Source organism: Vigna umbellata, chromosome 5, assembly GCF_029865625.1.
Source record: "Vigna umbellata cultivar VRB3 chromosome 5, Vumbellata_1.0, whole genome shotgun sequence".
Lineage (NCBI taxonomy): Eukaryota > Viridiplantae > Streptophyta > Magnoliopsida > Fabales > Fabaceae > Vigna > Vigna umbellata.
In genome coordinates this window covers 3,786,470-3,799,365 of record NC_142169.1, presented here as the reverse complement: position 1 = coordinate 3,799,365, position 12,896 = coordinate 3,786,470, and the positions used below count along the sequence as shown (strand labels likewise).

Sequence of the window (12,896 nt, the reverse complement as noted above, 5' to 3'; positions counted from 1 at the left end):
GGGTAACCCATCTTCTAAAAATAACCTCCTCTGATGTCTTCAACTTCTCTAATGTCTTGAACTTGGAACGTCGCTTTTAGATTATTCACGCGTAATCCTCATTGACCCTTGGAGACCAATCACGTAGGGTCCACCTATATAACAACTCCGTTTAGCATTCAAACCCACCAATAAAAGCCATCCACATCATCGCAAAAAAAGGAAAACTATAAAAACCTTCCCAAAGCTCAAATCAGAGAGCCAAATTCACCCGAGAGTTACCGTTGCGGGGCTTCTCTCGCGGTGCCCGGTAAACCATGTACGCCGGTGACAGCGACAGCAACAGCGATAGCGGAGAGCGGGTACGGCGCGGGGAGACGCTGGAATTCCAGAACCTGAATGTGGTGTCGGCTGTGGGACGCGGCGCGAAGGGCGTGGTGTTCCTGGCGCGGGTGGTTGAGAAGGGAAACGGAGAATGGTTGGCGCTGAAGGTGGTGTCGAAGGAGCTGCTGAGGAAGAAGAACAGGAACGAGGGAAGGTGCAAGAGGGTGTCGTTCGAGAGGCACATACTACGTCGTTTCGATCACCCGCTATTGCCCAGGTTCCGAGGCGCTCTCGACACCGACCAACTCACCGGTTTCGCAATCGATTATTGCCACGGCGGAAACCTCCATTTGCTTCGGAAGAAGCAACCGGAGAAGACCTTCTCTGAAGACACCGTAAGGTACAAACAATCCACATCTTTTTTTCCATTTCTAAATTTCATCTTCAATCCTCTTCCAACGTTCATCCTCTGCAAGAAAATCCAATTATTTTAATAATTTTTAGATGTAGAAAGGGACATTTTTAAATAATCCACATTTAGTATATTTTATTATCTCTTTACAATGAAATTTGTATGTTCATTATTTTTAGTGTGTTTTTCTTTCTACCAATATTATATTATCTTAATTATCATGATGATGCACGTACTCGTGCAAAGGTTTTATGCAGTAGAATTGGTTCTAGCGTTGGAGTATTTGCACAACTTCGGAGTAGTTTATAGAGATTTAAAGCCAGAGAATATCATGATCCAAGAATCAGGTCACATAATGTTAGTGGATTTTGACCTTTCCAAGAAGTTATACCTTCGCTCAACTCCGTCGTCGAGTTGCAACTCATCACCGGGCTCTGACTCGTCACCGGAGAAAGATCGGAGGAAGCGACGACTATCACGATTCAGCTGTTACTGCCATTCAGGGATATCCTTGTACGACTCAGATATTCCGAATCAACTCAACGCCATCCCAACGAGTCGCAGCATGTCAGACTCAGTGGAAAAGTCGAACTCCTTTGTCGGAACGGAAGAGTACGTGGCACCGGAGGTCATCTCTGGAGAAGGACACGACTTCGCCGTTGATTGGTGGTCATTGGGCATTGTTCTGCACGAGTTGATGTACGGAACAACGCCGTTTAAGGGCGCGAATAGGAAAGAAACGTTTCATCGTATCATAACGAAGGAACCCGAATTATCAGGTGCAACAACGCCTTTGAGGGACTTGATTAAAAAGTTGCTTGAGAAGGATCCGGAGCGTAGGATCCAGGTGAAAGATATCAAGAGCCACGATTTCTTCAAAGGCGTGAAGTGGGACACGATCTTGGAAATCTCACGTCCACCGTATATTCCTCAAAATGAGATAAAGGATTCAACAGGGTTTTCTCAAAAGGATGTAGAGTCGTTTGTTCATAGAATATTTTTTCCCAAGAGTAAAGAGGAGGAAGATAAAACAAATAAAGGGGAGGCAAAAAGGAATGAAAAGGAAACCCCGAAGGAGGAAAATTATAAAAATGAGGAAAACGATAAAAAGGAGGAAAATAATAAAAATGTGTGGGTTGACAAGTTAAATCAAAATTCTGCTAAGGATGAGAATTTTTTAATTTTTTGATTTAGTGTTTTTCTTCTGGTAATTTTGTTCATCAGCAAGTTATCTCTATGTAAAACTTATGTCAACTTTCTTCTTTTCTTTTATTTCTCTCTTCTATTGAAAACAAGATTATCACATTAATGTATTGTTGCAAAAATATTCTCTTAATTAACCTATCAATGAGAAAATATAGTCAGAGCCATATCTTCACAAATATTATTAGTCTGCAATGAGAAAATATTCTCTAAATACAATGTAATGCATTAATGATAATGCCATTCATCCAACCATGCTAATCATGAGTGGATTATCACTTTTTTTTTATAGGAAAATGCTATAATTTTACATGAATTGTATAAGAATAGATAGATTATAAAAAATTAATCATTTCTGAATGACTCGTGTTCAGTTAGAATGATTTCACCAACTGAACTCGTGTTCTATGTAGCATGAATATTATTAATGTGCAACCTCATATTTTGTGTTTATTGAATAATCAAATTTTCAATAAAAATTAGGATGAATAGAAGTTGTGGAAGGTAATAATGACTTTTTTTTATGATATGACATGTGTGTTATGACCTGTTCAAATTATCACATTTTATGGTGGAACATTGATAAATAGCTAAGCAAAATTTTAATGTCATGATTTAAACTTTTGAAAAGAGATTAATTTTAATTTTTTTTCTTTTAAAAGTTAAAATACTAAAAATATATCTAATTCTAAAATAAATCACATAATTAATTACAAAATTTCTTAAAATAAGTAAAGAAAATGTATTCTTATAACATAAACTTGACCTCAACAAAAAATTAAGCTAATTTGTAAACCATAATACCAAACTTCATTTACTCTGTGTTCATACTTATAAACCTTTTAAATGTATTGTTTATGCTCTTAGTTAAACGGGTTTTAGTCATATTAGATATTGATGGACTTGTAACTTACTAAAAAAACTTTTTTTTTATTTTATTTTTTATCACTCTTTTATTATAATTGTTTATTATATTCAATTATTAAAGTTGACAATTTAATTTTTTTTAAATATTACAATATTATTCAATAATTTGTTAATGGTTTAATTTTTGTAAATAGCTGAAATATTTGATTTTATTACTATTAATAAATGAGTTGAGTTAATTAATTTTAATTGTATTGCAATAAATATATAAAATAAGTGGAGAGATATACTTAAGTTAACCCTCCTAAAGAATCAATCTTTAGTGGGTTGAATTGAGTTCTAAATTTCTAACCTACTAAAAGATGTTATGGATTAGGTTATCTCATTTTTTAACTCAATTTGTAGTGAGTGAACCCTTATGAATTAGGTTAGTTAACTTTGACACCCCTATTAGAAATAGTGAACATAATATTTAAACTTAAATGAGATTTTTTGTTCTCAATTCAATCTCATTTTGTCTAAAAGAAGTCGATACGATGCCTTTTGTTAAATTAATGTTTACATTATTTAAAAAGAGATAATGTGAGAGGATAAATGACAACGCAACAATATAAATATTTAGTTGTTTTTTCATTTTTGTGCTTATCCAATATGGACTATATTTATTCAACTTGGCTTATGAAATCGTTGATTTGAATCTAGAGTTTGCAAAATTTGTTGTTGAGAAAATGGTTGGGTTGGAGAGTAAACATTTAGGGATTATGGTTAGGCCTATTTTCAATGTGGAGCTTCCACCAAGATTAGTATTGAAGAAGACGAAGATGGAGCTTGATTATTTGTCCCATTTGGACCAGACTTCCATAAATTGAAGTGTTCCATAAATTGCTTTCTCTTTCCTCAAATTCCATTGCCTTGTAAATTCGTTGAAACCCTCATTTTCTTTTTGTGTGATAAAAGAGGTTCTTACCTTAAGAAGATCACAAGATGTAGAGGTAGTTAATTACATAGTGTTCTGTGATTACTTTTGGAACGATATGGTGTGGGAATGGAACGACAAGTTGGATAATATATAGTAATTTGGAAGAAAAATGAAGAAACAAAAATTGAGTAAATAGGCAAATATTAAGATGGAGAAGATTAACAACTAGTTAAAGGTTTGTTTTGCTTTGTATTCATAATTGAGTAGAAAAAGGAAATAGATTTTTAAAAAAAGTGAGTTTGTGTCATTTGATATTTGTGAATGAAATATTTGAAAGCTAAAATAGTTATTTGAGAAGGATGACATAGTTCAACACAAACAAAGAAAAAAGAAAAAAAAAACGGGAGATATTTAAGAATGGCAAATGACATGCTCAACTTTGAACACATCCATATCAAGAAAAAAGAGATGAAAGAAATAATGTAACCTAGCTTCATAAAATAAACAAATATTATATATATTTATATGTCAATTGTTTCAAATGTAAATATGTCAAATCATCGCTAATTTAGTGACATCAATGTTACTCTAATAGAAATAATCATGTTGACTTATTTCAACTAAAATAAAGATTAAATTGAAGAAAAAAAAACTAAGTGACCATATAGAATAGTTTCAACGAATATTAAAAAAAAATCTATTAAGCCAAATGTTTGTTAAAGAAATAGAAAATATGCTTGAAAGTCAATGTTTTCACAAATAAATTTTGTTACAATACTTGTAGAATGGGTATTTAGGTTTTTCTACAACACATCTTATCACCATATCATAGTTGTACAAGTTTGTTTAAAATTTTGGGAATTAACATTGGCTTTTGCTTCTTGCACCTTATCGTTTTCTTTCTGTGTGAAATATTATAACTAATCTTTTTACTTTTATGCCTAATCCTAATTTAATTTTTTTCACATCTTCATCTTCATCTTCATCTCCACAGCTTTAACAGGTGATAATTTTCTTTTACGGATAACGAAATCCGGATGGCAACTTTTCCAGTTTCGAAATCGCATTTCCGGAAAGCTTACTGTGAACTTGAGAATTTATCTTTTCGGATACCACCTTAAACTCATCCGGAATTATGTTTTCGATGCATCATTCTGGGTGAATAATTTCCTCGTCTGTAAACTATTTTTTGGAATATTATTCCCACTAAACAATGATCATAGATTAACTTTTTTCACACTCATTTTTCTAGATTTTGATTTTTAGTACACACAAATTCACTTTTTTTACCAATACATCACGAAACACACTCATCATCTCATATCTTAATATTATCTTCCACCAATTACCACACTTTTTAGGTAAGCAATTTTATATTTTAATTTTTGAAATTATACTGAATTTTGAATTTTATGATTCTCAAATTTTTATATACATAATTTTGAAGAAAAAAAACATACTTGATTGCAAAGTTCTCTTAAACAATATTCTTCCTTCTCTTGCTTATTTTTAAAATAAATCTTATTATGTCAAAGTCACTTTCTTTTCATTCTTAGAAACACAACCACTTTTCAATTCTTTTAAAAGCAATAGTAACTATCATTAACTTCTAGTATTTTAAAAAATATTAATAAAATATCAAAAGTGTCATTCTTTAAGTGAGAAGAGATAGATTAATTTTAATAACTCTAAAATAATCTCGTAACTTTAATACTATTTATATTCTAATAATCATCCCTATTAGATACTCTATATTACATGAACCAAATATTAAATTAATATAATTTAACATTCTTTCCAATTGGTTCATGTGATGACTTGAAGGTCTAATATTAAACTTTAAGTATGTCTACCATTCATTAGAATTACTAAGTCATCATCCTTATATAATTGAAATGATGGGATCATGGTGGGCAAAAGTCATAAACAACAAGATTTCTTCCATGTATCACATAATCAAACCAATTCAATATAACTTTAATCAATTTTATAACTTTGATGTCTCTAAAATAAACATAACATTACGACAATCAATAATACATGTATATAACTTAATGTGGATAACATAAATAAAGAGAAACAACTTTAATTGAATTCACAAGTATCATATCAGTACAAGCATATAACTATACATATGCATATAGGTCAATAACATCATCATATTAATATTGAACTTATCCATAATACTCATACTTTTAACATGGCCAACAAAATTTTTGGGCAGTAGTCATTTAGTTAACAGATCTGTCCATAATCAAATCAGTACCAATATGCTTAATCAACACTATGTTTCTGCAGTTCTTCTTTGACCGACAAGTACTTCAAATCCATGTGTTTTGTATCCTTAAGTACTTAGTCATTTTTAGAGAAGAAGACAGTTGCAAAATTATCACAATAAATCATTATCGAACCTAACAATTACTATCAATAATATCAAGCTTCGATACAAAATTCTGCAACCACAATCCATGAATAGTGGCCTCAAAGCATGCCACGAATTCAGCCTTCATAGTGGAGGTAGCAATGACTAATTGTTTTGCACTTTCCCAAGAAATTGATCCTCCAACCAATATATAAATATACCCAAATGTGGATTTTCTTGAATCCACACATTCAGCATAGTCTGAATCCGAAGTAGTCAATCACTTTAAGATGATATGACCTTCTACAGGTGAGCATGTAGTCTTTGGTACCTTATAAGTGCCTAAGAACTTTCTTTGCAGTTTTCCAGTGATCCATTCTAGGATTACTTTGATATTGACCTAACATTCCAACAACAAAACTGATATATGCTCGAGAACAAGTTTGAGCATACATCAAACTCCCAACTAATGCATAAGGAATGGACTTCATGGCCTTTCGTTCCAAATCATTCTTCGAACATTGCATTTGACTAAACTTGTCCCCTTTCTGAATTGGAATTACTCCAGGATAACATTTTTCCATTATGAATCTCTATAACACTTTGTTAATATAGCCTTTTTGAGACAAACTTAACAATCCTTGTGATCTATTAATGAATATTTCTATTCCTATCACATAAGATGTCTCATTCATATCTTTCATTTCAAAGTTGTTGGAGATAAACTTCTTTACAACATGTAACATACCAATATTATTAGCAACAAGAAGAATGTCGTCAACATATAGAACCAAAATAACAAAATTGCTTTCATTAATCTTTATGTATATACATTGGTCAACAATGTTCTCTACAAAACCATATGAAGTTATGGTATCATTAAATTTTAGATACCATTGTCGGGAAGCTTGTTTCAGCTCATGTATATTTATTCCTTTAATTTACATACTAAATTTTATTTTCCTGTTATTGGAAAACCTTCTGGTTGATCCCTATAAACTTTCTCTTCTAAGTCACCACTCAGAAAAGCAGTCTTTACATACATTTGGTGAAGCTCTAAATCATAATGAGTCACCAAAGTCAAATCAATTCTTAAAGAGTCCTTCTTAGAAACAAAAGAGAAGGTTTCTTTATAGCTGATGTCATCCTTTTGAGTGAAACATTTGGCGACTAATCTAGCTTTATACATTTCACTATTACCTTTTGAGTCACATTTGGTCTTAAAAACCTATTTACAACCAACTCTTTTTGAACCCTTAGGCAACTTAACTAGATTTCATACTTTATTGTCATCTATTGATTTCAATTCTTGTCTCATAACATTCAACAAATTCTATAAATTGTTACTTTCCATGGCTTGTTTGAAAAATACTAGACCATCATCAATGCTTAAGTCACATTCATGTTCAACAGAGTAAACGACATAGTCATTCGAAATAGCAGGTTTTTTCTGCCTTACAAACCTTCTTGATGTTATTTCTTGTGGTTCCTCTATCAATGACTCATTTGTGACTTGCTTATTTCTAGTTGGCTCAACATTTATATGTTCATTTTGTAGGAACTGAACATTAACTTGTTGTTTTTGCTTGTTGTGTGAATGTGATACAACAAGAGGGATACAACTTGAGAAGAGACATTAGGTCTAGAAACACTACTAGTATTCTATTGAATGTCCACTATTTGTGATTCTTGAGTCCACTAAATTTTTCAATGAATCAAGCATTACCGGACTCAATTATTCTTGTACTATGATTAGGGCAATGAAACCTACATCCCTTTGATTTTTCAGGATAACCGATAATGTAACCACTAATAGTTCTTGCATCAAACTTCTTTTCAAGTGAATTGTATAACCTTACCTCTGCTAGACAACCCCAAACATGAAGATGTCTTAAACTGGGTTTCCTTTCATTCCATAATTCATAAGGAGTTTTAGGAACTACTTACTAGGAACCCTGTTAAGCAAATATACAATAGTTTTGATGCATACACCCACAAAGATAAAATAATATTGTTATGACTTAACATACCCTAAATCAATCCATAAGAGTACATTCCGCCTTTCTACTAAACTATTTTGTTGTGGTGTACCGGGGATGGTATATTATGCTCATATACCTAGACTTGCAAGATACTTTGCGAATGGACCTTGGACATTAGTCCACTCTCATAAGTTCTACCATAATATCTCACCACGTTTACTTTTTTTGTCCAATTTCCTTTCCACCTCATTTAGTGAACACCTCAAGGATGTCCATTGATTGAGATTTTTCATGCAATAAATATATATAACAATAACGTGAAAAGTCATCAATAAAGAAGATAAAATATTGTTCACCAGCCCCAAATTTAATTTCAAAAGGACCACAAATATTGTTGTGTATTAACTCAAGAAGTTGACTACTTCTTGTGACGGGATTCCTTGATATGTGTTTTGTTTGTCTACCCTTAATACAATCAATACATACATCCCAAGTCATCAAAATTCAATTAAGGTAAAATTTCATTTTTCATTAACATCAACATCCTTTCTTTGATATGTGACCCAATATGTTATGCCATAAGAAAGTAGAACATTCATTTCATGCACTACATTTTCTACAAATAACATGTTCAACATTAAACACGGATTCAGAAAAATTACCATCAAGATATAAATGATATAAAGCATTCAACAAAGTACCAAAACCATAATAGTACGCAAGTTTATACAAATGAAAAATATTGTTTTCAATCCTAAAATTAAAACCTAAACAATCCAACTTTGCAACAAAAACTAAATTCCTAGCACAACCAGAAACATAAAGACACTTTTCAACATTCAGATAGTAACCAATGTCTATAATCAGTCTGTAAACCCCAATTCCTTTTATTCATGCCTTCATTATGTTCCCCATATATAATACTTTTCAATTCCTTTTATGGGTGGATTGAAAGGAATTCCTGCATAATATTATAAACATAAGTGGTAGCTCCAGAATCCAACTATCATGTATTATTAGGTACTTCAATAAGATTTGATTCAAAAGTTATAGAAATATAATATGTACCTTTCTTTTTGAACCAAGATTTTCTTTTCACCCAATCTTTCTGGAAGTGACCAACTATCTTGCAAAAGAAACATTTATGGTCCTTCTGGATACTACCCTTATTCACTTTCATTGAAGTTTTGTCCTTCTTGTTCTTCTTTCCTGATTTGGTTTTACTAAAGCTTAGCACCATCATGAGTTGTGAGATGGAAGAATGGTCTTTCATTTTCTTCAACCTCTTTTCCTCTTGTACCAACATGGTCTTGATTTCTTAAAAGTTCCATTTATCCTTAAGAGTGTTATAATTCGCCTAAAACTGGCTAAATTCATGAGGAAGAGAGTTCATGATAAATTCTACTATAAAAGACTCATTCACTTTCATTCCCATTCACTTTCATTCCCATTCACTTCAAACCTTGTTGCTATTAGCCATTCTAGTTACATGGTCATGAATGGGTTAAGACCAGTTAAACGTTTTAGTTGTCAGCTCACTCATAAGAGTTCTCACAATATACTTGTCAATTATGTCTTGTTGTGAGTACTCCTTAATCATTTTCATGAATTCTTTTGCATTTTCCGTTTTAGGCATAGAAGACTTTACATTCTCTACCATGGACATGTGCATCAAGTTTAGGGACAACCTATTAGACTTATGTCAAGCCTCATAAAGAGACTTGTCATCACTTGTATTGGTCTCCGTAATGGCTATGGGACATTTCATCTATAGTAATAGTCATATCCAAGTCAAACACACCCAGTTGGAACTGAATTTGTTCTTACCAATCAACATAGTGTAGCCCATTAAATTTGACTACATTGTTACTCAAACCAAATAAATTCATGGAAGGTAGAAACAATATGCAATCTCATACATTAATGCTTTAATAAAATTAATGGATTCAAACAAAATAACTACACTAATCATACATTTAAGTTCATCTTTGGATGATACTTAAACAGATAGATAATCATATAAATCATTCATTTAAGTTCATCTTTCAGTAACACTTAAACTAATCGATTTCATATTGTCTACTATCATATTAAGTCTATATTTATGTTATATTTAGATATACAAACATATTTACTAAGTATATCAAATTATTTATTTTAATGTTATTAATTATAAACAATGATCCCAATTTTAGATGACACAGTAATGACCACTCACTATAGATATATTATATATATCCATAAATGTTTTATAATAATAAACTTTAATAACAAAACATTCATCTAAGATTTTAATCATTTGACTTTTGAAAACAAAACCTATATGCAATTAAATTCCTGTAACAGATTTCCGTTACGTCACATGGAAAACTTACTTTTCAATCTAAAACACTGGCTTGCAATTTTAAACACTCAATGCAGTATTAATTCATGTTACAGAACAAAAAATGTTCCAATTCAAGTCAACGGATTTCATTAAATGGACGAGTGCTCTAGTGGTAGAATAAATAGTACCCTAATAGTATTACCCAATGCAACCTCTTGTCCTTCATGCAGCAATAGTAAACTTGTTTTCCTTTTCAATTTAATTGAAATTGACATTTACTAATACAACTTAATTCAATCAAATAAAATTCGAGAACAATTTAATCATCAGATTCGATTTGATTATAGACAATGAAAATTATAAAATCTCAAAAGTCTATAATTTCAAAATTAGTGATTTCTATAATTAGTAAAAAAATTCATGGAAAATCATAAAATCTAAAAAAACTTAGTTCTAATACCGCATGTAAACAATTTTGATTGAAATATAAAATTGTTTATATGTAGTTTCATAATCAGGTTTTCTATATTTTATGATTATCCATAAATGATGTTTTATCCCAATTATAAAAAATATTATTTTGAAATTATGAATTTTAAGAATTTTATAATTTATGCGACTTATAATGAAATATATGTCCATGATTAAATTGTTATCAAATGTTATTTGATTAAATTATGTTTTTTTTGGGTAAATTTCAAATTAACTTAATCAAAAGTTTTCCTTTCCTTACTTCTCTTTAATAATACCTTCTTGATAATATAGAATTATCCGGATAAAAAATCTTACACTATCAAAGTCACGTTCTTGATAATATAGAATTATCCTATAAGAACGTAACCCTTTTCCACTTTTTTAAAAAGTAATTATCATTAACTTATAATATTTTAAAAAAATTAATAAAATGTGAAAAGTATCTTTCATAAAATAAGAAATAGATTAATTTTTATAACTCTAAAATAATTTCATGACTTTAGTATATTCATATTTTAATAATTATTACATTAGAATTTCTATTAAAATTATTCTTTAAATTACATAAACTAAATATTAAATTAATATAATTTAACACTTCAAATCACTAACACCAATCTTACTGCACATCAAACGTCACCATGAAAACGAAGCATCGTTATATCTACGTTGCTTCGTAGACAACTTTCAAATAAAACTCAGAAGGACAAAACAGGTATTAAATAAAATGATAGGGTGTTGGAAGAAAATGACAGGGTATAGGAAGCAAAAACCTAACCCTTTTTATTTTATTGCAATGTTTCTCAATGAGAAAAAAAAGTATTACCGAACGTTTTACTATACATGTGTAATACTAGAGGAAAGTAGAGGTTTGAGACCACGTTTATTCTTCACGAAAAAGTAAATATTTTTTTACTAAAACAAACTACTGTAAGCAACGAATTAAATTATTTATTGGATATTCAATAAAAATAAATACAAAAGACCAACAACAATAACTTCATCCAAATAACTGATTTACTCATTAATGTTTATTACGGCTATTCTTAATTTACGTTAAATTAAGAATTCTTTTTGTTATATTTTAATAGAATAATAAAAGCAATCTGGTGAAAATTTATGGTTTATATTTTCCTGAACCTAAATCATGGAAAAATTATGGTCCGGAAATTACGTAGGAAAATATAATAAATGTTTGTTTAAATTTTGTACTTTGTAAAATTTAAATAAAAAAGTATATTCCAGATATTGGTTTTCCATATAAGACCATATATCTACGACGAATTTTTAAATAAACTTTTTTCTGATTTCATCAAATAACTAATATATGAGGGACACCAATATATACCAAAATATCTTTTTTGCTATCATGTTTAAAGATCAGAAATTATTTTGGATGAAAAAATCCGATTTCAACTGGATGTGGCGCCAGTCGGTTTTAATCTGGTATATCTAGTTCGTTAAACTAGCATATCAAAAATGAAATTGAAAGTTTTAAACTAAAAATTAAAATAGAAAATGAATTATGAATATTAATTTTTGGTTAGTGACAAAAACCAACATATCCAAAGATTAAAATACATTAATCATTTATAAAAGGTAAAAAGATCAATCTTCATTTTCCTCAATTTTCTAAGAAAGCAACTAAAGAGTATTTGCAAGACTGTAAGAGCTTCTTCAAAGATACTGGGAATTTCCTACTCAGACTTGGCATTGTATCTTATTCTATTTTCAACTCCATAAAAAATTTAACTTAATTATACATATTTAAACTAAAATAGATTTTTTAGAACGTTAATTTAAATCTTTTTAATAAATTATATTGTAATTCTAATTTAGTATAACAAGTATTGATTCAGAAAATCATTTGAAGAGAAGCTATTTTAAATGGTACATTCCAGGGTTGTAACCGACACCAAATCATCAAGCTACAACTCATTTGAAACACAATATCATTCAAAATAAGTGCAGAGACCCATGCATCCAAATCATGCAGCTTCATATGCATAAAATGCAAAAATACGTTTTATAAAAAAAACAAGGGAATA

At 30.3% G+C, this 12,896-nt stretch overlaps 1 protein-coding gene across 1 annotated transcript; it reads left to right on the top strand.

Annotated features, from left to right (window-relative positions):
- The first annotated feature begins 245 nt into the window (after nt 1-245).
- On the top strand, nt 246-2,074 carry LOC124837915 (serine/threonine-protein kinase OXI1-like). The gene is made up of 2 exons (XM_088091718.1): nt 246-703; nt 962-2,074. The coding sequence occupies exons 1-2, from the start codon at nt 297-299 to the stop codon at nt 1,902-1,904; spliced, it is 1,350 nt and encodes a 449-aa protein (XP_087947844.1). The 5' UTR covers nt 246-296; the 3' UTR covers nt 1,905-2,074.
- Nucleotides 2,075-12,896: the final 10,822 nt, after the last annotated feature.

What these genes read in the sequence shown, in the direction of transcription:
- LOC124837915 (XM_088091718.1), top strand. Translation starts at nt 297, where the DNA reads ATGTACGCCGGTGACAGCGACAGCAACAGCGATAGCGGAGAGCGGGTA. An exon ending in TTCTCTGAAGACACCGTAAG is followed by an intron (nt 704 to 961) that starts GTACAAACAATC and finishes ACTCGTGCAAAG; the next exon opens with GTTTTATGCAGTAGAATTGG.